General features: G+C 42.6%; 2 protein-coding genes across 7 annotated transcripts in view; one reads left to right on the top strand and one right to left on the bottom strand.

The window, feature by feature from the left end:
• LOC105024384 (sulfotransferase 1C2) overlaps window positions 1-12,873 on the top strand; it is a 67,568-nt gene extending 54,695 nt beyond the window's left edge. For 5 of the 6 annotated variants that reach the window (XM_020046742.2, XM_010894311.4, XM_010894310.4 and 2 more), the window contains 2 exons: window positions 9,582-9,762; window positions 12,580-12,873. In XM_020046742.2, the coding sequence (XP_019902301.1) occupies window positions 9,582-9,762; window positions 12,580-12,692 (294 nt within the window). In that variant the 3' untranslated portion in view covers window positions 12,693-12,873. The remainder of the gene's footprint in view (window positions 1-9,581; window positions 9,763-12,579) is intronic. The other variant, XM_010894312.4, reaches the window with a different exon arrangement.
• A 1,084-nt stretch (window positions 12,874-13,957) lies between these two features.
• Window positions 13,958-27,053, bottom strand: atp2a1l (ATPase sarcoplasmic/endoplasmic reticulum Ca2+ transporting 1, like). Its single transcript, XM_034292185.1, is given in 24 exon segments — window positions 13,958-14,139; window positions 15,166-15,210; window positions 15,699-15,816; window positions 16,027-16,144; window positions 16,287-16,471; window positions 16,474-16,508; window positions 16,697-16,817; window positions 16,819-16,900; window positions 17,276-17,496; window positions 17,766-17,992; window positions 18,475-18,586; window positions 18,757-18,975; window positions 19,237-19,485; window positions 19,805-19,907; window positions 20,085-20,173; window positions 20,416-20,582; window positions 20,849-21,146; window positions 21,523-21,608; window positions 21,790-21,870; window positions 22,493-22,631; window positions 23,181-23,285; window positions 25,076-25,158; window positions 25,594-25,611; window positions 26,773-27,053. Coding segments are annotated over 23 exon segments (2,979 nt in total). The 5' UTR covers window positions 26,891-27,053; the 3' UTR covers window positions 13,958-14,139; window positions 15,166-15,205.
• Window positions 27,054-27,424: the final 371 nt, after the last annotated feature.

The raw sequence follows: 27,424 nt of genomic DNA, 5'->3' as shown, positions 1-27,424 counted from the left end.
TAAGTTATAAGTTATGAAAGTATCTGCCGATCTCCACTAGAGGTTGGAACGTTTGGGACATACAGGGGGCTTTCTTTTTCTTCACTACGAATTTGACTCTAGCTTTTGAATGGTTTGATATATAAGCTGTGATGATCCCTTAATAAAGTTATGACTGGAGCACATACACTCAGAAGCTGTGTAGGACACTTTAAAAGGGACTGTGGCAAAATCGCAATTCAAAGCAATGAAGGTGTCACGAATGTGGGTAGGAAGCAGCCAGTCGCAGGAGATTCGAAGAGAACGGAATTTTATTAGCTCGGAACGGCACACACTGCGCGTGAAGGAACTGCTTACCAGACAGTATGAATACAATCAAAAGGCCTGTAGCGATCAACACACGTAAAATAAATGAACAAAGCATGAGGACAAGGGGAGCACAGGGACCAGATATAGACACAATGATTATGGAATAGAGAACAGGTCTGCATAAAGACAAGACATCAACAGTCCGGGGAAAAGGGGGGGATGGCAGCTAGTAGACCGGTGACCTCAAACGCTGGAGCCACAACGGGCCAGAAGGGGTAGCAGGCACATAGGGAGACATGACAGATGGTCTTCTTTTACACAGTCAATTATTACTTGATCTTCCCTAACCTTTTCATGAAATTGCAAATACCACTCTGATTCATAGCAGTCACTACAAAGCATAGACTTTAATCATTTATGTTACGCACCCAACGGCAAAGCCTAGGGGAGGGCAAAGACGCTGATACCCCAACAATAATGTAAAGACAAACAACGGAATAACAACCACAAACCGCGGAACTGCAGTGCAATCAATATGTTTAATAAACACAAGATCAATATGTTTAATAAACACGAGGACTACACAATTGTGGTGTACTAATGAAGGGAGACTGTGTTGACCACAACGCCGCCTCACAGATGTCTTCAACTCTTGACACCTCCAGGAAGAAAGAGAATGCAGAAACCTCACGAGTAGAGTGCGTTCTGAGCCCCACCAGGGCTGGCGAACCCACTGACTCATAAGCTGTAGCGATACACTCGTATAGCCAGTGACACAGGCACTGTTTAGAAAGTGGCCGGCCGGGGAATTTGACGCTGTGGCACACAAACAGCTGGGGGATGCTCTGAGTCGTTTCATATGATCCACATAATGTGCAACAGCGTGAACATTGCACAGCCTCTGACGCCTTTCCTCCACAGCATCCTTGTGTGGGGAGGAGAGAAAACGTGAAGCTCAATCACACGAGATCTATAAGAACCCGTAATGACCTGAGGCATACATTTTCTGATTTGGCCGTAGTACCGCCTTGCTTAAATCACCATTGATGAATGAGCAGTCCGGGCGTGTAGAGAGAGCACTCAGATTACTCACTTGTTTGGCAGAACCCAATGCCAAAGGCATCGCTGTCTTCAGCAACATGAATTTAAAGGAAATCTGTGTCAGAGGCTTGAACGGCAGCTTACAGAGCACCTTCAACACTGTGGACAGATTCCATTGAACGAAGGGTGCAGATGCCGTGTGCCAATAAGGAAGCTCTTGACCAGGGGGTGACTGAAAACAGACATATCCCCCAATCCTTCATGGCATGCCGAGATCCCTGACACATAACCCTTGACTGTCAAGGGCAATCTCTGCATATCGAATAGATAATGTAAAAAAGAGAGTATCCTTTCCATGGTGCAGCAAACGGGGTCCACGAAGGCCCTGTTGCACCAACACGTGTACATTGCCCATCTAGTGGCATAGAGGTTGATGGTAGAGCTGGCTCTAGCCCCCTGGATCGTGCAGTTAACATCAGCAGACAATCTGCAGCGAGCAAACCTGTCCATCTCAGGAACCAAGCCGCCAGGGGCCCGTGTAATCCCGGTGGGCATTCGATCGTGCCCCCCACTTGAGACAGTGCATCCCGACGCTGAGGGATTGGCCAAGGAGACCTCATGAGCAACTGAATCAACTCCGGGTACCAAACCGATGACGGTCTGTCCAGAGTGATCAGGATCACAGACAGACAATCCGCCCTCAAGCCAACAGACGTGCAACGCACAGAGAGAACACAGTGTGCATTCTCTTTCCAAGCAAACAGGTCCACTCGCTCCTCCCCAAATCTCCAAATCTAGGAGACAAAGGATGAAGACGCCAGTCGTCACCCAGCCCATGGGATCACCCCAGAAGGCGAACCTGAATAACTTCCTGTGGCGAGGGCTAATCCGGCCATGACAGTCAGCATCCTTTAGGTCTATGCTCGTGCAAAAGCTGCCTGGGTGGACCGACTCAAACAGGTGTTTCATGGTGAGCATGTGGAACAGGCGTTTGGCCATGCACTTGTTGAAAATTGGCCTTACTCCTCCTGTCCTCTTTGGTATTAGAATGTAGAGGGAATAGAAACCGATCTCCTTCTGGGCCAGCGAAACAATGTTGACTTAGCCCTCCAGATAGAGTTACGTTATTTCTGACATCAGGACCGTCACCCTTTCTGGGGACGACATTACCGTCTCCAGCACACCCGCAATTGGGAGGCGGGGACTGACAAAACTTTACTACGTAACTCCTCTGTATTGTCCAATGGAGCCAAATGGAAAGGGTGCATCGGTGACACCATTTCCAGTAGTGCTGAGAGACCACTGCTAAACTGGTGCAGACATGTTACCCAGGTACACCGACCCCTGTTCTCTGAAGCAGGAGGCAGGGAAACTACCCATTACGCCGTTGGGGACTAGTGTATCCTCAGCAGTGCTGGCAGGAAGCGAACGTGAGGGGCAGCTCGGCAAAGCCAACTGAGGCCACTGCTCGGGCTAGTGAAGGCGTGTTATAGCAACCTCACTTAGGGCTAGTTTGTTCAACGCCATTGCCCTGGCGATGATTCTCTGAGCCAGACGGCAATGCCAATTTAACTGCAAAACCCGCAACCCGGCGGGTCTCTAAAACTTTGAGACAGAGTAAAGTTCGGCAGAACATTTATTATGAAAGCAAAAGGCTTGCACGGCTCAGCCAGCACCTGAGAAATACGAGCCCCAGTGGGGGCCGGATAGACGAGGAGATGGGAGATTTCCTCCATCTCAGAACCTGAGAGGGTCGATCCTCACAAAACAAGGCTCATTGCTGCCCCTTTCCAAAGTCCTCCTGGTTGTGCTGCAGATCAAGACTATACCTGATGATTCCAGCTGCCACTTTGCTTACCACTCCTCCCTGGTTGTCCCTGTCATGCTTCTGACCTGGATTAGGTTTTATAGACTCTGGACACAGCACTAATGCATTTATTAATTATTACAACTAAAATATTCACCCGGCACAGCCAGAAGAGGACTGGTCACCCCTCTGAGCCCCACTGGGCTTCAACACTGTTGTTGCTTGCTCCTTGGGGTTTCAGGCTGGATGTTTTGTAAAAGAACTTTGTTACAACTGCTGATATAAAAAGGGCTTTATGAATAAATTTGATTGATTGATTGAGAAGGAGTGTATGCCAGAAGTGCCATTTTATTGGAGGTCGCCACAGTCTGCGCCCCCAAACGTAGCTGTTGTCAAAAAGGTGTGCTTTGAAGTGGTCCTTTGTCGAGGGGAGGGCAAGATGCCACCCTCCCTGGCCAGGAAGGAAATGAGCCGCCAGCGCTAGTTCCAACGGTGGCCTGCATTACTGATAGATCCCTGTCTCCCTACAACCCTGGTAAAAGGGACATAGGTTCTAGCCGGCACCTTAGTGTTTAGGGGCGCCTGCAAGACGCCCCTTGGCGTCTTGAGCCTGTGAGTTTTGTGAGGTGGAAGAGGAGGAAGGGGGATCTCCTTTCGGAGAACCTCCTTCTCAATATTCCCCGAAATCTCCACGCAGAGTGAGGGTCTCTTGTCGTCGACGCAGTCTCCTACTTTCTATCCAGTAGGAGAATCTCCGCCACACAACCCCATGGGGAGAAGGGGCAGGGGTGTCTGGGTCAGAGGAATAATGCCCGTCCTCAAAGAAAAATGGCGACATAGTCTTCCCTCCATTTCTCACTTGACACTGTCATGCTGCTGCTGCTGTCATTGTTACTGAGACAAACTTTAGGCCTACCAATCTTCTCATGCTGCAATTCCTCAACAACTTTACTAAATATATTTGTCAATTGCAAATGTTTATTTATTTTTGTTAGTTTCAGGTACATTTTGCTTATTTTATGTATTATACAAAGTTATGCAACAACTTATGTCCCTGTGTAGAAGGTATTTGCCCTGTTACATTGCTTCCTCTGGTTGTATCTCATATTCCTGTAGAGGAATTTTGGCCCACTAAAGCAAAACCGCTTGACTCAACAACATTTATGGGTTTATTCAGACTAACTGTTCGTTTTGTGCTGCCACAACATCTCAATTGAGTTTAGGTCTGGATTAAATGTGCTGCCTTTGAGCTGCCTGGTGTTTTTGTGTTGGATCATTTTCTTGCCACATGACCACAGCTCACTGCTATTTCTTGAAATTATCCTGTAGAATTTCTAATGCACAACAGAATGAATGTTTCCTTCCATTGATGGGGTTTTCCAGATGTTGTCTAGATCCGAAGGCAACAATGCATTCCAAAAAATATCACATTTCCATCAACATCCATTAACAGTTGGCAAAGTTTCTGTGGAAATTATTATTTAGATTTTGCGAGAGAAGACAAATGATTCTTCTGAATACTATTAATGCTTGATATTCCTTGATATTCCCATTACCTTCCTGGTGGATGTCCTTGGGAGCGGAGTACCGCCGGCGGAACGGTTTAGACTAAATCTGCGACATTTGACTAAAATAGCAACCAATTTCTGCATGTCGTATATGGGCAAAAAGCTTAGAATCTCGTTAATCTAGCTACAGTGTACATTTTAATAAAGCCATTACAGCAAAAAAAAAACATGCAATCGTTAGATGATAGTCAACAACAACAAAACACTTTTCCTTAGGCACCAGGTTTCTCACTGTTATGTATCACAAAAGATATTGTACTTACAGTCGTGGCCACATTTTTGAGAATAACACAAATATACATTTTCACAAAGCCTGCTGCCTTGCATAAACTCCAGAATGTTATGAAGAGTGATCACATGAATTGAAATTAACTGAAAAGTCCCTCTTTGCCATGAAAATTTACTTAATCCCAAAAAAACTTTTCTACTGCATTTCAGCCCTGCCACAAAAGGACCAGCTGACATCATGTCAGTGATTCTCTCATTAACAGAGGTGAGAGTGTTGATGAGGACAAGGCTGTCTCTCTAATGCAAATTGAGTTATAATAACAGGCTGGTGTCTTGGCCTGGTGTCAAGAAGAGCAGCAAAGAAGCCAATTCTCTCCAGGAAAAACATTATGGAGAGCCTGATATTCTGCAAAAGATGCTGAGGACTGGGGTAAAGTAATTTTTTCTGATGAATCTCCTTTTCGATTGTTTGGGGCATCCGGAAAAAGACAATGTGAGCGCTACCATCAGTCCTGTGTCATGCCAACATTAAAGCATCCTGAGACCATTCATATGTGGGGTTGTTTCTCAGCCAAGGGAGTGGGCTCACTCACAATTTTGCCTAAGAACACAGCCATGAATAAATAATGGTACCAACGCATCCTCCGAGAGCAACTTTTCCCAACCATCCAAGAACAGTTTGGTGACGAACAATGCCTTTTCCAGCATGATGGAGTACGTTGCCATACGGAAAGTGATAACGAAGTGGCTCGGGGAACAAAACATCGAAGTTTTGGGTCCATGGCCAGGAAACTCCCCAGAATGTAATCCCATTGAGAACTTGTTATCAATCCTCAAGAGGCAGGTGGACAAACAAAATCCCACAACTTTTGACCAACTCCAAGCATTGCTTACACAAGAATGGGCTGCCATCAGTCAGGATGTGGCCCAGAGGTTAATTGACAGCATGCCAGGGTGGATTCCAGAGGTCTTGAAAAAGAAGGGTCAACACTGCAAATATTGACTTTGCATAAACTTAATGTAATTGTCAATAAAGCCTTTGACACATATGAAATGCTTGTAATTATATTTCAGTTTACCATAGTAACATCTGACACTGAAGCAGCAGACTGTGAAAATAAATATTTGTGTCATTCTCAAAACTTTTGGCCACGACTGTGCATTTAGTAAACCTCATCGGATTTATTTTCCTAATGGTCCCAGAGAAGTAAGGGATAATTTTGTTTGATAAAATCTGCTTTTATAATCGAAAAATTATTCATGTTCTTCACAGCCTTGTAGAACGAAATCCAACTCGATCAACTTGGAACAAAACTTATTTTGATGGCCAGTTTCTTCCTCCAATGACGACCAATGGATTTGAAACAATGCTAGGTTGAGAGCATGTAAGCCACACTTTACCGCAATTGGTCACCGTCGGACGCACACATAGGACACACCAACAGTGCGCAACTAAGCCACCTCACAAACCACATTTTCAACCAAACACAACTATTGCGCAAGACGCATAGTAAGTCGGTGCTAACAAAACTATACTCAGCTTTAAGAAGTTTAAATGGCTACTCCTAAGTGGAAAAGCAATACAGGAGACCAATTTGGACTAGATTTAAAAGAGAATAAATCGTGGACTGTGAATCAGGCACATTGGTGAGTAAAATAAGATAGATTACCCAAGACTCACAATATATTAGCATATTAGGCTATGTTAGACTGTTAGGCCTGTGTTATGTGGCTATGTCATTTGGTTTCTGAGCGTCTTACTGCCTATTTGGTCACATGTCATTATAGTACTTTAGTCTATACTATATGGCTATGACATATTGTGGCTGTTTGTTTCTTATCACCTATTCATTCCCATATTTCTCACTGAATCCCCAACAGTGATTCAGGGGGACTCTCTGGCTCTTGACCCCCCCCCCAACCCACTGTGATGTCATCACCTGGCTGCCATTTCAGAGCTATCTTAGAAGTTGATATATTTCCCTCTTCTTTCTCTTATTCCCTTATACTCTTTTCCTTTCTACTCCTGACAACTGTTTGCCTACCATTGAAAAAAGACAGTACAGAAAGACATGACTGTGGGACTTGGAATCATTAGAACAATTTAAATAGTGTAAATTTTAATGGTCTTTAAATAGTTAATTTTTCCACTTTGTGTGTTGACTGTGGTGTTTGCACATATGATGTTAGATCAGTTTTGGCTGCTAACTTGGCCCTTATTGTAAATAGTTTATTTATGTATAGGGAGGTATTGGATTCACATTCTTGTCGCCCCTCCTGTTAGTACCTTTATGTAGGGAAGCAAATTTTCCATCATGTATGACATTTCTGGGAGTGTGTAACCCTTATTTTTTATTACCTTTGCATTGTTGTATGTTCTGTGTAGGTATGAACTTGAAAATTCAAAATGTGTCCAAAGTGTCCAACTTGTGAAGGACACTTTGGCCTAGTGATACAAAATAGGATGTAGTTCACATCATTTTGCATCAAAGGGCCTGTAATATTAACCAGACTCTGCTGCCATCCAGTGGAAGATATATTTTTTACAAACATAACGCATGTTTTTGTTTTGTTTTATCTTTTGCCAAATCTATTGTGTTGTACTTTCTTGCATTAATTTATATTTCCTAAAAACTACAGTGTCTCCTTTCAAATGGAACAAAATATATGTTTCTGTTGTATTCAGGTCATGAGCTACAAGCATTTAGATTTGAGTACATAATTTTAGGCGGAAATTTACATTTATTGCCTGATTTTTAACAGGGTTTTAAACCATAATTAATTCAGACTTATAAATCAGTCATAGATAAATAAATAAATGTCACTAATTTCATGGTTCATCTGCCAAAACAGTTTGGAAAGCCCTGGGTTGCTGTTAACTTGACACAACCTTTGTATCCTGAAAATCATCTTTGCCCTTTCCTATATAAATAAACTAGCCTACTCCTATCATGTCCAAGGCCATGTAAACTGTCTATGGCAACCAAACAGAAAAATTATAATATGAAAGTGAATCCATTCTGAACTAATACAATGTAGGAAATATTAAATATTTCTGTTACAACATCCTTTATGCATCATTCTCCCATTACACTCTGTTGTTTTGAGATTCAGTTAATAAGGTGTAGCATATATATATATATATAAATTTGCTGTCCCCTCAAAATAACTCAACACACAGCCATTAATATCTAAACCAAAAGTGAGTACACCCCTAAGTGAAAATTTCCAAATTGGGCCCAATTTTCCCTCCCTGGTGTCATGTGACTCGTTAGTGTTACAAGGTCTCAGGTGTGAATGGGGAGCAGGTGTGTTAAATTTGGTGTCATCACTCTCACACTCCCTCATATTGGTCACTGGAAGTTCAACATGGCACCTCATGGCAAAGAATTCTCTGAGGATCTGAAAAAAATAATTGTTGCTCTACATAAAGATGGCCTAGGCTATAAGAAGATAGCCAAGAACCTGAAACTGAGCTGCAGCATTGTCGCCAAGACCATACAGCGGTTTAACAGGAAAGGTTCCACTCAGAACAGGCTGAAGGGGCAGAGGTTGAAGGGGTGGGGGGTCAGCCTTTCAGTGCTCAGATCATACGCCGCACACTGCATCAAATTGGTCTGCATGGCTGTCATCCCAGAAGGAAGCCTCTTCTAAAGATGATGCACAAGAAAGCCCACAAACAGTTTGCTGAAGACAAGCACACTAAGGACATGGATTTTTGGAACCATGTCCTATGGTCTGAAGAGACCAAGATAAACTTATTTGGTTCAGATGGTGTCAAGCGTGTCTTGCCTACCGTCAAGCATGGTGATGGGAGTGTCATGGTCTGGGCCTGCATGAGTGCTGCCGGCACTGGGGAGCTACAGTTAATTTAGGGAACCATGAATGCCAACATGTACTGTGACATACTGAAGCAGAGACTGGGCCGCAGGGCAGTATTCCAACATGATAATGACCCCAAACACACCTCCAAGACAACCACTGTCTTGCTGAAGAAGCTGAGGGTTAAGGTGATGGACTGGCCAAGCATGTCTCCAGACCTTGACCCTATTGAGCATCTGTAGGGCATCCTCAAACGGAAGGTGGAGGAGCGCAAGGTCTCTAACATCCACCAGCTCTGTGATGTCGTCATGGATGATTGGAAGAGGACTCCAGTGGCAACCTGTGAAGCTCTGGTGACCTCCATGCCCAAGAGGGTTAAGGCAGTGCTGGAAAATAATGGTGGCCACACAAAATATTGACACTTTGGGTCCAATTTGGACATTTCCACTTTGGGGTGTACTCACTTTTGTTGCCAGCGGTTTAGACATTAATGGCTGTGTGTTGTGTTATTTTGAGGGGACAGCAAATTTACACTGTTATACAAGCTGTTCACTCACTACTTTACATTGTAGCGAAGTGTCATTTCTTCAGTGTTGTCACATGAAAAGATATACTCAAGTATTTACAAAAATGTGAGGGGTGTACTCACTTTTGTGAGATACGGTATATATAATTGTTTAATTATGACAGTTACAATATTTGAACATTACTCTGTATAATATTTGACATTTGTATTCCATTCCAGTTATTACAAAGGGCACATTTTCTGATCAGATGGACACTCAGAAGTATTCTAACTAAATACAAGTTGTTTGTCTTCCTTACAGAATCCACACCGAGAAGTGAAGCGAATCATGCAATACCTGGATCTGTCGCTCAGTGATGATGTCATCAGCCACATTGTGAGGCTGACTTCATTTAATACCATGAAGGAGAACCCAATGGCCAACTACTCTTGTATTCCCGATCAAATCTTTGACAGGTCCATCTCCAACTTTATGAGAAAAGGTCTGTTTATACACTTTGATAGACATTGCATGATTGTAATCCCATGACGGTGTCTTTGAGAGACTGGGTGTAATCACTGAAGTCATTGCCATTTTGAAGTACTGGTTGTGCATTTTGTTCTACATACATTTTGGCAGGCAAATAATAATGGTTTATACTGCCATCTTTAGAGACTTGTTAGAACAGGTTGGTAATGTTTTATCATCCCTATTATAAAATGTTTTCTCAAAGTATAATTCACTGGCAGATGTTTTTTATGTAAAGCCAGTATGATAACACCTCACACTAACTCTCGGTTAGCTCTCTTATGCAAGAACTAATTATGTAAAGACACATCTGGCCAAGAAAGAGCTGAGCAGCCAATTGTCCATTTACCTTTGGCCCCCAAAAATTGGAGGACTATGCATAAACATTTATAAAAAGGACTGCAATTCCTACATAGTTCATGATTTATTGATGTACATATCCTCAAATTAACTCTAACCGTCTGCACTAACATAATTGTATTTATTTCATATCAAAACTGGCTTGCAGTCTAAATACCTATGGACGGCACTGTATGTCATTATATACTCAGTGGCCACTTTTTTATGCAATGGCATCACATTGTTGATGAAGATTGGACAGTGTTACATTCATGCAGCAAACAACCGGTTCCATTTCACTAAAAAGACTCTCCATTGTTGAAGCATCTTTCCACTCCTCAGTGATGGTCAATTATTTTTGATTGTAGTTGGAAAGTTTGTAACTTTTCGTGGTCTTCTACTGCAATAGTTTATCCGTGATAAGGACTGACACAGGATGTCCACTGACCAGATATTTTTGGCTTTTCAGTCCATTGTTTGATGCCGGAACAATCATACTCCGCTCAGTGTCAATTGTCAGGTCACTAGTTTTGACCATTCTAGTGTTTAATTGAACAGTAAATGAATGCCTTGATGGCTTTCTGTGTGGTTTATGTAGCAAGCTACGGCCACATGACTCATTGTCTGTGGTAGTGATCTATTTTCATATTTGGGGTAGTGTACTTAATGAACTGGACCCTGAGTATATCTCTGTACATGAACTATTTAAGAATATTTCAAACTGTTCAAAACTGACTGTTTCAGTACACTGCAAAAAAAAAAAGAAAACGTGATAATCACCGTATAACACCAAGTCAGTTAAACTTCAGGGATATCAGTTTGTCCAGTTAGGAGGCATAAGGGATTGTGAATCAGTGTCACCTGTTTTGGCGCAATTGAAAGTGACAACAGGTACACTGGAGAGGCAACAGCAAGACAACCCCCAAAAATGGAATGGTTTGGCCGGTGGTGGCCACAGACAATTGCTCTCTCCTTACCCTTCCTGACTGATTCTTCTCTAGTTATGCATTTTGCTAGTGTCCTTGTCACTACTGGTAACATAGGGTGCTACCTGCAGCCCATTCAGGTTGCACAGGTAGTCCAGCTCCTCCAGGATGGCACATCCATACGTGCCGTCCCAAGAAGGTTTGCTCTGTCTCCCAGTACAGTCTCAAGAGCATGGAGGTGATACCAGGAGCTGGGCTGTAACACAAGGAGAGTTGGACAGGGCCGTAAAAGGGCATCAACCCAGCAGCAGGACCAGTATCTGCACCTATATGAGGGGCGGAACGGCACTGCCAGAGCCCTATAATATGACCTCTAGTGGGCTACTGGTGTGCATGTTTCTGACCAAACTGACAGAAAATGACTCCATGACGGTGGTGTGAGGGTAGCCCAGCAACGGGTAGCTCGATTGGCATTTGTCAGTGAACACCAGAATTGGCAGGTCCGCCATTGGTGCCCTGTTCTCTTCATAGATGAGAGCAGGTTCACACTGAGCACATGTGAAAGAGTCTGGAGACGCCATGGTGAACATTATGCTGTCTGCAACATCATCCAGCATGACAGGTTTGGCAGTGGGTCAGTGATGGTCTGGGGAGGCATATCCTTGGAGGGTCGCACAGACTTCCCCATGCTAGCCAACGGTACCCTGACAGCTGTTAGGTTCTGGGATGAAATCCTCAGACCCATCGTCAGACCTTACACTGGTGCAGTGAGCCCTGGGTTCCTCCTGGTGCAGGATAATGCCTGGCCTCGTGGTCAAAGTGTGTTGGCAGTTCCTGGATGACGAAGGCATTGATGCAATTGACTGGCCTTCACGTTCCCCAGACCTGAATCCAATTGTAAACATCTGGGACGTTATGTACCAGTGCATCCAACCCCGCAAAGTAGCGCCACAGTCTGTCCAGGAGCTCACTGATGCCATGGCCCAGGTCTGGGAAGAGATCCCTCAGGACACCATCCGCCGACTCATCAGGAGCATGCCCAGATGTTGTCGGGAGTACATACAGACACATGGGGGCTATACACACTACTCAGTCACATTATGAGTTGCCGTGATTTAATTCACACAAGTTGGAACAGTCTGTGATTTCAATTGTTTACTTTGATTTTGGAGTTTGAATCCAGCCCTGAATCGGTTAGTGATTTTGGTTCTCAATTAATTACACAATGTACAGTAAAGATTTTGATCTTTAATATTTTTCGTTCATCGAGACCCCATGTGTGATTTCAGTGTTCCCTTAATTTTTTTGAGCAGTGTGTTATAGTATAGTACATTTGCTAATTTAGCATATTGACTATTTCTGGGTATAGTTTCAGTATGTTTTGGTACAATTTCACTATATTTTCTGTATATTTCCAACTATTTTATTATGTTTAATCAGTTTGACAGTTGGAATATAATGTGTGACAATGACTATTTCAGTATGTTGTGCAAATGACAATAACATTTTCTCCTGTTTTATTTCAGGTTTAGTGGGTGATTGGACCAATCATTTCTCCCCTGCCCAGAATCAACTGTTTGATGAAGACTACAAAAAACAAATGAAGGATGTAAACATCCCTTTCCGGACCAACATCTAGTCCGATTTTGCTCTCTATTTCCAAAACAATTCAACTAGCCAGATCAAAGATCAGTGGAAATGTTCATATATAATCACTTGAGCTCAGATGGAAACCATGTATGATGAATTTATGCATTTGTACTATTGAAAGTGAATCCTTGATTTTATGAAAAAATAAAATCAGCTTGTTGTTCAAAACACACACTACTGCTCCAAATTTTGGGGTCACTAAACAATGTCCTTGTTTATGAAAGAAAACTGTTAAGTAACTTCAAATTGATCAGAAATACAGTGTAGACATGGTTGTGCAGAGGCCAATTATCAGCAACCATCAGTCCTGTGTTCCAATAGGATGTTGTGTTTGCTAATCCAATCATTTTAAAAGGCTAACGGCCTTCATCAGAATACCCTTTTGCAATTATGTTAGCACAGCACAGCTCTCTGCACAACTGAGCAAGAGGATGAAACATTTTGAATCCAGCCCTGGATTCAAAAAGTATTTGAATCCAGGGCTGGATTCAGATGTGTCTGTTGGGAAACAGACACATCACAGGTCCTAATCTGGCAGCTTCATTAAATAGTACCCACAAAACACCAGTCTCAACAATAACAGTGAAAAGGTGACAAAGAAGTTGAGTTGCAAAGAAAAGCCATATCTCAGACTGGCCAATAAATAAGAAATTATTAAGATGGACAGAGGAAGATTGGAAAAAGTGTTATGGACAGACAAATCTAAATTTGAGGTGTTTGGATCACAATCCTATCGAGTTGTTTTGGGAGCAGCAGGAACATAAGTGTCCATCAAGCCAATCCAATCTGTGGGAGGTGCTGCAGGAAGTATGGTGTGAAATCTCTTTAGATTACCTCAACAAATTAAAAACTAGAATGCCAAAGGTCTGCAAGGCTGTACTTGCTGCAAATGGAGGATTCTTTGACGAAAGCAAAGTTTGAGGGATACAATAATTATTTCTAACCTGTTCTATTCAACTCATTTATGTTTTCATGGTTAACAAGGACATTTCTATGTGACTCCAAACCTTTGAATGGTAGTGTATATATAATATAATTAATTTGATACAGCAGAGAAAGGTGAAAAAAATGGGAGATGAATAGTGCTAAAACCGAAGAAAAGAAAAAACATGAGTCAAGAGTATCCAAGTTTAACAAAAAAATGCTCAGTTTAATACATACTTTATTTCTCAAAAGAAATAATAAAACCATGACTATTGTTTTGGTGGGTTCTAACCCCAATCCAATCAAAAAACATTCTGTATACAAAGGTTATGTGGATTTTTTGTGTTGATTTATTGTTTTGTTTTTTGCAGATTTTCCTGTGTTTTGTCCTTTGCCTTCTATTGGTTGGCTCTCACAAGAGCTCTTCTTTTGTTGGTTGTGATATTTTTCAATCTCTTCCTCTTTGTCTTCTTGCTCTCAACCTCCAAATCCACTTCTAGATTTCTATTTTCCTAGAATGAAAAAGAAAAGCAGTTTATCTTAAGGAATGTTGACTTCAGCCATAGTTATTAATAAAAGCAGGCAACATAAGCAATATGTGATATGTCATGATATTACATAAAAGCTATAATAATTTAACAAATTATTTTGATTACCTATGAAGTTAAATTATCTATGAGTATCTCAATGTATTCTACAGTAACTTATTATTACTAAGTATTTGTACAGGACCTGGTTGTTCACTATGTCAGTGTTACAATTTGGTTATTTACCAAAGAGGTTCATTGTTTAAAAACATATCACATATCACATGGAATTATAGGCCAAATTATTTTAAATGCCTAGGACAACAACAATAACTGCTTCAAACTACTCCTGAGAACCCAAATTCCATTGCCCAAGCATCTAGGCAACCCATTTGGCGACATCAACAAAAGGACATGATCCATGATTGCCTGGCCACCCATCTGTTTGTGTTTTGTAGTTCACTTCTAAGTTGCAACCATTTGTTTTTGCCAAACAACACAAAAACACAGTGGATGAGGCTAGCTTCAGTCAGGCTCAAGCACCAAACCCCTAAAGCCCACTGTCACTGACACCTCAATTATCTGAATTATAACAGTTAAAAACAACAACCTTAGGCCATAACAATAGAGTACAGGGCAGTACAGATGCGTGTTTGAGCATAGGCTAGTGCAGTGTTCTCCAAACCTTCCTCTGGCACCACTAGACGTCTCCTAATTTTGTTGTAGTCCTGAACTAGCTTTTCTGATTCACCTAGTCAAGGGCTTGCTAATTAGTTGATGCCATTTTTAACGTGTGCTAGCTCTGGATTAGCTCAAATACATGGAACGGCCAGGGGGTCCCTGAGGAGAGGTTTGAGAACCACTGGGCATAAGATCATAAGAAATTGCAAAGAACACCTCTCGGTCAGGACATAAAACAGAGTTGATTTGCGCATCTACAAACACCCTGCCAACAGAAACACAATATCATAAACACAGAAAGAACAGCTAGCGACGAAGGTGTTGGGATACCTTATTGTTGTTACAGGCTCAAGTTGGGTGGTGGGCAAGATTAGTCTGTAATAAGATTATTAAATGTGTTAATGAGGGATGAAAGGATGGAATTAAAATAGAGTAATGAGAGAGTATAGATATAGAGGGAATACATTCAATTAGAAAGAGAAGTGTAAAGATACAGAAATACAGAAAGCGTCGAGGGTAGATGATAAAGTGATGGAAAAAAAGAATATTGGATGGAGGAGGTTTAAGGAGGTTTAACAAGAAGACAAAAATTTAACATTATGATACAAATTATCTCAACTAAACAGAAGGATTATTCAGTTCATATTGAATAAAAATTATCTAGGGGGAATGTTACAAGGAATTAATTTGAGATATTTATCTGAGCTGTTAACATAGAGAACAAAGCAGGGTTGCAGAATTGTAGGGATATAACCAATTATTCAAAATACTTTCCAAGTTGAACTTGCATGTACAAGGATAGAATACCATCTTTTGTTTAACATGGTAAAGGTGTGTTCACAATGTTTCCGTGAATGACTTACTCTCCAGGTAGTTGCGGGCGATGAACTTCAACACCTCGTCAATCAGGATGACAGGGAATGAGAGTTTCAGGACCACCAACCACTGCTCCACATTCAAGTGGGTCAACTTGAAGACCATCTGCACACGAGAAAAGAAGGGGATAAGAGAGTGTAGTTACGGAAGAACCACTGATCAATTCCCCCAGCCAAGACTGCATAAAAAGACCATGAGACGACCATAGGACCACATAATTGTATGCCTTTAATGAATGGATTAAGTGCATTATCTTAACATTTCCACTGTGATAAGGGGTTGTGATGGGACCGTTTTCATAAGGACAGTACTTACGGGCAGGGGGTCAACATAGATGATCATGAAGTGGAGGGACATGGAGAGAACCATGGCCCCAACCAGCCAGAAGTTACTCCATGGGGGCATGCGCAGCAGAGACTGGTTCTCAGACAAGCTGAAAGAAAGACATTTTACCATCACATGATTGGAGTGTGCTAGTAGTGTGTGTGAGCTCGTGCCTGTGAAATCGCATTTTGCTATGCGTTTCTTTCTATGCCTCTCCGTGTGTGCGCGCGCACGCGTGTTCTGTATCTGACCTGTTGAGGGCGTTGGACATCTCAATGGTGACCAGCACGGACAGAGCCATGGTCATGGGTGGAGAGGCCTCAAACACCTTGCATGAAACGCCAACGAAATCTTCGTTCTCATCGCAGCACTGCATGAAGTGGGACAGCTGGTAGAAGCTGACCTCAGGGCCGGTGGTGTCGTACATGAACCACCAGTACGGCGGCTTGCCACTGTGGCGGCACCCACGTATCCTGGAGCGGACCAAACACACTTGCCGTCAGACATGGATTTGGGTGGTCAACACCTTGAAGGTTTTCAACCAGCCCTTAGAGGACAGGGAATAAGTCCCAAATTGCCCCTCCCCCCTTCCAAGTGAACTCTGTTTTATCAATTGGGATGTAGACCGTTAGCTCCCCCTGTCATATTTTTCCACCCCTACCTCCAATGATCATATATCTGAAGAACAACCAGCCGGAGATCAGGGGCTCCTTGGCAGAGCGGGGTTTGCGACCCATGATGTCCAGGTCAGGGGGGTTGAAGCCCAGGGCAGTGGCGGGCAGGACCATCAGTCACCAGGTTGACCCACAGCAGCTGGACAGGGATAAGAGCCTCATGGCAGACCCAGGGCAGCAGTCAGAGAAGACTACTGAGACAGGGAAGGGAGGAAAAGGGCAATTAGTTGAGTTTTGGTTGAGTTGGTCCCAAGTGCTCAGTTGATAAGCAATTCCAATGCGCAGAGCCAGGATAAAGAAAGTACAAAAACGTATGTACTCACTAAAGTAAGTCAATCTGGATAAGAGCGCCTTCTAATATGACCTTATAATGTCAATTAGTTTGATGGTAAAATAAAATATACAGTAAGTAAAAAATCTTGACACATGAAGCGGTGATGGGGAAGATAGAGGTGCCTATGCTTTAGCTTGACAGCTAACACAGTCTTGGAGTGCCCAGGTTCCTTACAAAGTCGGTCCCCTATGAAGGCAGAAACTGACCAGGTTTCAACTCAGTGGCCACTCACCACACAACCTCTCCAACGTTGGAGGAGATGAGGTAGCGGATGAACTGCTTCATGTTGTTGTAGATGGCACGGCCCTCCTCTACGGCGGACACGATGGATGAGAAGTTGTCATCAGCCAGGACCATTTCAGAGGCTGACTTGGCAACGGCAGTGCCAGAGCCCATGGCGATGCCGATTTCGGCCTTCTTCAGGGCGGGGGCATCGTTCACACCATCACCAGTCTGATGTAAGTGAGACAGAGGGTTAGTTGAAGAAGTGCATTTACATCAGCCTTTTAAAGCAAGACGTCGGAACAGTATCCGGTTGAGAGAGATCTGTTTCTCACTTGGCTATTGTAAAATGTATGTAAACTCTATGTGAATCTAAAATGAGTGTACTAACTGTTATGATTCAGGACTTTAGGGTGGCTTTAGATTCCATTAAACTACGATCAACGGTTTGCAGACGTGTCTGATATGGTATATTATCTATAAATCTGTCATGGCCTCACCATGGCGGTAATCTCGTCTTGTCCCTGCAGGAAACCAACAATCTTGGACTTGTGGGATGGCTCCACACGGGCATAGCAGCTAGCGTTTCTGACAGCATCGCTTTGCATTTCAAATGAGGGCAGATCATCAAACTCGCGTCCAGTGAAGGCCTTTCCAGTCACATCCTCGTCCTCTGTGAAGATGCCAATACGACGGCAGATGGCCACAGCAGTTCCCTTGTTGTCACCTGAAAAGGTCAAATGTTGACATTAAATAATTAAATTAGCAATAAAAAGAAATGTTTACTGATTAACAAGTAATGACCAGGTGAAAGAACTACACCATTGAACAAAGGCCTTAATGCTTATATAATGTATAATGAATATAAATGGGTAATAAATAATTACATTTTAAAATAAGGCTGGAATGGAGTAATAAGGCTGTTTTCCCCCTCAAAGATTTCAGTTTGTTTTTAAAGAGAATTGTTCACATTATAGGTCATATTAAAAGTGGTGAAAGTTCTGACTTTTACATCACAAGAACCTGGCATTTTAACAGGGGTGTGTAGACTTTTTATATCCACTGTATGTACTTCGAAACATACAGCAACGAAGTCAAAGTCTTAAAAGACATATAAGAAACCTTTACACATTTGTACCACATTGTAAAGGAGGGCAGTCTGCATTGCCTGTGGGCTCTAGAGGAGAGATGTTGAAGTGGCCCACTGACCAGTGATCATGATGACGCGGATCCCGGCAGCTCTGCACAGCAGAATGGCCGGAGTGACCTCCTTACGTGGGGGATCCAGCATACCAACACAGCCAACGAAGGTCAGGTCATTCTAGGGACAACGGGCAAGACAGAGCAACGTGAGAAGGGTTGGCTAGACATCCATTCATAAAAGTGTTTAATCAGTGTATTTATCCGTTCACATATTCCTCCACCCAACAATCCATCTATCCATCCTCCAACCCACCCGTCCACCCGCACAAAGAAATAACCCTTTCTGACCTCGTATTCGATGAACTTGGTGGAATCCTCAAGCTTCATTTCCTCAACCCTCAGGGGTGTGTCACGAGTGGCCAGGGCCAGGCAACGCAGGGTGTCGCGGCCACAACCCCACTCCTTGATCACAGCCAAAATCTTGTCCTTCACAGCACTAGTCAGGGGAACACGGGTGGTGCCAACGCGAACATAGGTACATCTGTCAATCACACCCTCTGGGGCACCCTGTAGGGTGAGAAGAAAATGGAGAGATGTTTTAAGAAAGGGATCAAGCCAAACTTCCTAACCCTGCTGATTAGAAAACGTAGTTGTTGAGTACAACTGTCAAGCGGAACATCATTTCAAATGTGCTGTCTAATTAGACAAAATATCAACAAGGTCATAGCTTATGCAAGAGCTCAAGACTGTTTAGGGAACAATATGGCCTCAGCACATGTAGGGCACATGGGTTTTTGAGGAAAAAGACTGTCAAAAACAGGAGCTAACCTTCACAAACATCTTAGGATCACCACCGCCTTTGGCGGGGCTGCAGTACACAGACATGGATTTCCTGTCACGGGAGAACTCCAGGGTGAATTCCTTCTTCATCAGCTGCTTGATCACAGAGCAACAGGCGTTGGCTCTATCAGGCTTGGACAGGCCGTTAACGTTGGAGTTGAACACATTCATCTTCTCAACCAGGCAGCACATGGCGGTCTCTGTGGCTTCACCCACTTTCTCATAGATCTTCTTGCTCTGAAGGGTTGGGAGATAAACAGAGAGAAAGCAAGGAAGTTAATAAGTGGTAGATAGCATAATGTATAGAAAAGGGACATGTATCTATAATGTTAAAAGATTATATAAATATATAAGTGTTAGCTATGATGAAAGAGAAATTCTGAATATCCCATTACAAGCATTATATCACAAGGATTATTTCAGAGTATAAAAACATGTACTTTTATCTGTTTTTAGGCAATAGAAATAAAATGACAAAATAAAATACATATTACCTCATTGTAGTCAAAACAAAAACTGTATTACTTTATTGTAGTCAAAAGAAAAAATGTATTACCTCATTGTAGTCCAAAGAGGAATCATTGCATAGGGCTGCGATGGTTGCCAGCTCAACAAGACCGTCAAATGATCCACAGTTGGTCCTAGCACCTCCCTGGGAGCTGGGAGAGAGTGGAAGATTGACAGAGGCAAAAAATGAATATGTAGGGAGAAGAAAGGATAAAAAAGAAAAAGTGTCAAACCTTTTTGTAGGACGAGGCTTGGTTACCTGATGTTGTGCAAAAATTGTGTGAAGTTATAAAGCTAGCGCTGGTTGACGCGGAAACGGGACTACTTACACCTCTCCTTCAGGGGTATACTTGGAGCCGGAGATGTCGAACATGTCCAAATTGACACTGTCACCATCAACGTTCTTGATGATGAACATCTAGCGAGGAATAAAGAAAAAGTGGTGAAATTCCTGCTGAGTTTTGTGAGTGTCCAAGACACAAGGCTGGGCAAGTGTCTGCATGGACCCAAACTGGACAAATGGTGAATGGGTATAAATGTCTTCTTTTTTACTTAAGCAACTTTGGCAGGAAACATTCAACTGGTTCAGGGCCAGACTGGTTGATGGGCCACCAATTGCAGACCCCTGTTACAGGGTACCGAGTTCAGTGCAGAACCCACCTTGGTCACACACATCTGGTTGGTGGTCAGGGTTCCAGTCTTATCAGAGCAGATGACAGAGGTGCAACCAAGGGTCTCCACAGAGGGCAGAGAGCGGACGATGGCGTTTTTCTTTGCCATACGACGGGTACCCAGAGCCAGACAGGTGGTGATGACAGCGGGCAGACCTGTTTGAAAGATTATAGTCATAAACATGAGTCAATTAACAAAAAAATTAAATATATAATGACAATAACATAGTATGCATGAAGCCATAAAGAAAAATCACTAACAACAATCATTGTTACTGTACCACGGTACATTCTTGGACTATGCATAAGTACACACTTATGCATAGTCATAATCTTACAACTCTTCTCACCCCCCAAACACACACAATCATGCCTCCCCATAAGACTTCTGTATTCCCTGTCCTTCCTCCCTTATTCTTCACCTTCGGGGATGGCGGCCACGGCCAGGGCAATGGCGATCTTAAAGTAGTAGACGGCCCCGCGGATCCAGGAACCTCCATGGACGGGGTCGTTAAAGTGGCCGATGTTGATGGCCCACACGGCAACACAGATCAGGGAGATGACCTTGGACAGCTGCTCGCCAAACTCGTCCAGCTTAGCCTGCAGGGGCGTCTTCTCTTGCTCAGTAGCAGCCATCTGGTCACGGATCTTGCCAATCTCAGTTGCGACACCGGTGGCGACAACCACACCAATGGCCCTGCCGGCAGCAACGTTGGTGCCCTGAGGTTTGCAGGAGTGGTGGCAGATAGAGGGTGAACATTGTATATATATATACAATATTTTATACTGTGTTCTTCTAAGACATATGACAACTAATTGAAGTTGAGTTGTACATTTTATTAAATGGTTAAGCACTGGTTCTCAAGTTAATCGTCTCACAGATTTAGGCGTTATAGGTGTAAAATGTATGTCCAAGTAAAACATTATGAAACAATTAATACCAGTTAGAAAATGTTTAGTTTCAAACGTGTTGTGTTAGTAAAGTATGTAGGCAAGAGAAAGGGAGATAATATTGTGTGTTGAAAATTGTGAAGAAAGGGGAGAATTAAATAGATTTTAAGGAATCGAGGTAAGCAAAGAACAGAGAGATACTCACAGAGAAAAGCATGTTCTTTTTGTCCTGGTTGACGGCTCTGGGGTCAGGGACAGCATCAGTGTGCTTGATCACGCTGACTGACTCACCTGAGAAGAACACGGACAAAGGTCAATGAGACGAGGTATACCAAAAGAAAGGCACACAAGGCAACGGATGACAGGACTGAAAAGCAGATTTGTGACTGATAATATAAATATATCTGTACACTTGCATAGTTAAACCAATCTGACATATATTATGGGAGTGGTGGTGTGTTAGGGTCCTCACCAGTAAGGATGGACTGGTCGATGCGAAGGGTGGTGGAACGGATGGCAACAATTCTGATGTCAGCAGGGACTTTGTCACCGACTGGTGGAGAGAAAGAGAGAGAGAAAAAGAGAGGGAGAGAAAGAGAGAGAGAGAGAAAGAGAGGGAGAGAAAGAAAGAGAGAGAGAGGAATAAGGATGCAGCTTAATCTCAACTGACACTTTATTTCAAACCAACCAATCAGAATAGGCCGAATTAAAGCCATGGAAGTGACTGACTTGAAGGGCAACAGGTGTACACTGATAAATGAACACCCGTGGGCTCTAGAAGAGCTGAGAGAGAGATGGCAAGAAGGGGAGAAGAGGTGGGGCAGGTGGTGGGGGAGTATTTATACCCAACATTCTGTTTTTCTCCCCTCAGCATGTTTCTGCAGAATTTCAGCCCCTCCCTTACATTGCCCTCTATGGAAGGAGTCACCCCCCCTCTTGTTACACTCATGTTCTGCTCATAAGAATGCTCCAGAAAGACACTGGGGGGCATTCTGCAACACTTAATGAGGCCACTTAAAAGCATACATCATGATTTGTTTCCACACACTCTCCCTCATTGATATATTTGAGAGCTCAAATAAAAACACTGACAATTTGCAGTGGGAATCTCCAGACCACAACGCTAGGACATTTAGATGAAAAGAAGACAATGAAGAGAAGGATGGGTCTCTCACCGGACACCTCCACGATATCTCCGGGGACCATGCCGATGGCCTTGATCTTCTGTACGCTCTTCCTGTCAGTACGGAACACTTTTCCCATCTCAGGCTCGTACTCCTTGAGAGCCTCAATGGCGGACTCAGCATTACGCTCCTGTGTTAGACGGCCAGACACACGGGCAACTACCATCAAAACAAACACCCGCTATGAACTATAACACAAGTACTGTCAAAGGCCTGATCACTGGACTGTAGTCAACACTAACCTGACCACAGACACATTACACAACTGGTCATTCTACAGTCATTACAATTCAGTATTGTCACAACGCAGTCGTAACTATCCACCTCGTGATAACATCAAGTCCTGAACATACAACTAGGCATAACTACAGATCCATTCATAATTGAGAAATAACCAGTATCACAACACAGTCATTCAGTAGCTATATGCCTAGTCATATTTAGCTACAGATAATACTGTTAGAACTTAAAGAAATAGATCATATAACAGGCAGTCTGATTTGTATGCTGTTTTTTTAATCAGACTGGCTTCCAAAAGGAATTATGTTTCAGTTGAGCAACCTCCATTTTCTAAGTAACCCTATCCCAGATGCTTGGTCATCAACCCAAACCCACTGTCATCAAAGCTGCACATTTTGTGGTGTTGCTTAATGTGCATGTACACATCAGTACCACTGACCTGCCACACTCCAACCACTGCATTAGCGATAAGGATGAGAAGGATGACGAAGGGCTCGACAAACGCAGTAACGGTCTCCTCACCTTCCTCAAACCAAGCCAACACCTGCACACGAATAGATGGACAACAGTACAAAGGGGTCATCATTTGGTGTCCACTTTTGCATCATAGGTTACAGGTCACATTTGTCATAGTCACATTAAATGTTAATTTAATGCAATTCAAATCTGATATATATATATATATATATTTATATATATATATATAGCAAGATCGTTTTATGATTCTGAATCTGCTGCAAAGCAAAGAATTCCATTGGGCTGTATGATAGTCATTAGTTATTTGTAGAGTGGTGCGCACATGTTTGTAATGATGTCATGGATCTTTTGGCACAACAGGAATATTCTCCTAAGGGAAGCCCTTGCCTAAAAGCCTTAGGGATTCCCCCCGGTGTGTGGGGAGTACAGAGATCAAAAGGAATTCTCTGATAGGACTATGTGTCACGGATTTGTGCCATTACAGTTCTATTTAGAGCTTCAGTCTGTTTCCTGTCAGATATCACCTGTATTCACTGACAGCAAATTCGGCAGAACTTGTTACACAGACTCAACACAAGTGTCAATTAAAGCATAGAGACCACAATCTGTATTACAAATAATGCATTTGCATATTTGCAACTTTGGAACAGTAAATGTACAGTATGTAAAAATAAAGATGTATGCTTTTTTGTTTCGTTTATTAGGATTCCCATTAGCCATTGCACAGTTTAATGCTGGGCAAACAGGGAATCAGCTAGTTCATTTAGAATGTTTTCTTAGAACATGGTGATGTTCAGCTGTTGTGCAAAGTTGAGCAACCTTACCAGCTAACAGATTCTAGAATGCAGTTCAGTGCTCTATTTCACAATGTAGGGTGACATAATCCCTGGACACTTGATCTCCATGTCTTATAACTCATAAGTATCCACTTCAACCTTCTCTACCTCTTTCTGTGGAAGCCCATCGTTCCTTCCTTCCGACATGACCTTTCTCCAAAGGATACAGTTTCCCTTCCCCGGCTTGAGTCTTACTTAAAATAAACCATTACCCCTCAACCCCCCCACCACCACCCCACTCCCTGTGCCCTCATCTCACATCCGCTCCTCAATATTTGCCTTCTAAGGCCATCGCGACAGCTGCCCAAAGGGGTGGAAAGCTTGTGGTGGCAATTAATACACTTTCAACGACCCCTCTCAACGTATCCCTTAACAACGTCTCCTGTTCAAAACATTCTGAGAGTAACAGGGCCTAAAGAACATACAAATTGTTTGTCAAAGTGAAATGACAGCAATGACAACGCAGTGCTTTGCAGGATCATCCTTCTGGCCAGTGGCTTCATTACAGGTCTAGTCCTACTGCTTTAAGTGCCACTGCCACAGATGTTTGATATCAATTAAGGGTCATAAAAATAAAGGATCTTAACTAAAAAGTGAGGAGAGTAGTAGGGGGAATGGGCGGTGGGGGGGGGGTCCCCCATAAAAAAGAATATGCTTTCTCATTCCAGAAGAGAATGAAACATGAAAATACCTTTTCTAAAGATCTTTGTTAAACTCTCAAAATAATTTCACAGTTGCGTGAGTTAAATAAATCTTGTTCAGGTTTGATAAATAGTGGGGAGAAGTTCAATGTCTTATTAAATTGAATAATGAATTGAAATGACAGTCAATTAAATGAATAATACTTTAGGGACTCAATAACGATAAAAAAGGTTTACGATATCTGTGTCGTTGTATGATTGTCCTGTGACGCATTACTACGACTACGGTTACTACGACTACTATTACTACAGCATATAATTATCCTGACCAAAATAACCTGTGATGAAATAATACTAGTGTAGACTTTGTATTTACTCACAAATGAGATGCAGGCAGCCAGCAGCAAAATTCTGACTAACAGATCCTCAAACTGCTCCACAATCAGCTCCCAGGTACTCTTACCTGAGAAAGAATGTAAGAAATAGAAAGAAATTATTAAGTATTATTAAGTAATGTTCAGAAATTGTGTGCATATTTTTTATTTCTGTGTAACACTCTGGGGGCTGTAATATATAGGACATTTTGCTTGATTTGAAAACCACAAAAAAAAATGTATTAGAAAAGGGCAAATGACCCATGTACATGTATTCTGTTGATTGACTTGATTGATACACCTATATATATTATTGCCTAAGAACCAAGGTTATACAACATTGTGAAGTACAGCTCAATATTCCACTATCAAATGGTTGTTCTCAATTAAACTTTTGAAAGTTTGATTGTAATTTCAATAGTAGCCAGTGGTCAATTAGGTGTAAAGTGTAGTAATAATGTAGATCTGCAGAGGGTGCTTTTGATTTGTGAATTCAAATGGAGTTGATGTGATGAAACACTTACCTTCCTCAGCAGGCAGTGCTGTAGTTGTCCAATCACAATGCAGAAAGGGAAGGTGAGCAGAACAATTTTTTTTATTTGTAATACAAAAGTCATTACTATATGATATGAAAAAAGTTAATCAGTACATGAAATGAGCAGGTATTATTGTTCTATTCTTCCTCATTCTGATTCTAACAGTTCATGTATTGCCACAAAGCTGATATTCTGATTAAGCAAAAACAGTAAACAAAAAACTAAATAAATTACATTCAATATGAATAACCTGACCTAACCAAACTGTGCTTTGAAGTGTCAGTAGATGACACATTGGTTTAATAATTTAACATTGCTTTAGCTTTTGCTTTCTTTTAACAAGTCTTAGCATCTGAAAGAACATACATATAATTACTATATATAGCTATTAACCAGAAATGCATGTTTGCAAAAAGCAGAATTGCAAAATGTAGACACTTAATGAAACACAAATAATGGCACTTGTCATGTCTTTGGTTATAGTCCTTCACTGAAAGTGTATTAAAATACTTGCTGGCTCATCAAAAACAATGGTACAAATGCATGATCATTAAATTGTAGCCAGAAAAGCAAATTGCTTAATAAATTCAAACATATATGGTGCAGACATTCCAGCCAGCCATCAAAGGCAAACATTGATCAAAATATCTGTTATCAAGTCAAACAAATCATTCCTTTAAGTCATCTAAGGACCTCCCCTTCTGCATTCGCCCTAAATTAATCCCGCCTCTCTGTTCATGCTCACCCTGTATATTATCCAGGAAGACTCTTGAGCCATCACCTGTCTCTCTCCCTCTCCACTCCTCCTTCTTTCCTCTTTAAATAGCTCTTCAAATCCCCCCAAAAGTATCTGCTTCTCCATGTCTCTGCATGTCCATATCAACCACCTGTTGCAACTAACCAAACCCCTTTCTAAAAAAAAAGTTTTCAACTGAGAACTTCAATGCCTCCTGCCAGTATCCCCAATTAAAACAGAATCGGTCCCTATGCTGACAACTTCAAAGTCAGTTTGAGACATTCCTTTACATATCAAACATCACACACTCTAGCTGTAAAACAATGGTCTCTAATGGTGCAGGGCACCTTGGCTGTACTTTATCTACACTAGTATCCATTTGCGTTTCTTCTCTATGCTCATGCACCCCTCAATCCCTCTGTGGGTCTCACCATTGGGCCCATACTTGGCCAGGTTCTTCTTGACTTGGTCTGGGGTGAGACCAGATTCCAAATTCACCCCGAAGTAGGCCAGGCATTCCGCCGCCGACTTCGTGTGTGCGTTCTCCATCCTCGCTCCTAGCCGCCTCTAACCGTGCTCCTGTGATTGTTGTTGTGTTGCTTCTTTCTTTTGGGTTTTGAAAGTGTGGTACTAGGACTTGTGTTGGTCCCTCGTTTTTTTTTTTCTGACCCCTCCACAAGCAGGAGTGCTGGACTGACAGAAAGGCGAATTAGCTAACAGCACTGCAGGGTTTTATATCAACATGGTGCCAGGCTATTGGTGGGGGCCACACGAGGAAACGCCCCTAAATTCCGGCATGAGATACACTGGGTGGTGAGGGTGGGGCTGGAGGTGGGGTAACAGAGGAGGTAAGATGGTAGACTTGGACAGGAACCGTGGGTCAGGCCTGGCTTGGGGGTTTGGGGGGTAGGTGGGAGGGTGAGGGGGGGGTTGGTACAGAGCTGATGGCAGGGGGTGCGCCGTGGATGAAAATGAGTTCTGTTTTTGGAACATGCATGGTCAGTGGAATAAGGATAGGGGAGAAGGTGAGAGAGCGGGACAGAAGATCTCGCCGGAGGGGGGAGGAGGGGAGACATTGAGTGA

The sequence above is a fragment of the Esox lucius genome, chromosome 5, assembly GCF_011004845.1.
Source record: "Esox lucius isolate fEsoLuc1 chromosome 5, fEsoLuc1.pri, whole genome shotgun sequence".
NCBI lineage: Eukaryota > Metazoa > Chordata > Actinopteri > Esociformes > Esocidae > Esox > Esox lucius.
The sequence above is the reverse complement of the archived record's forward strand: the minus strand, read 5'-3'. Positions and strand labels throughout refer to the sequence as shown.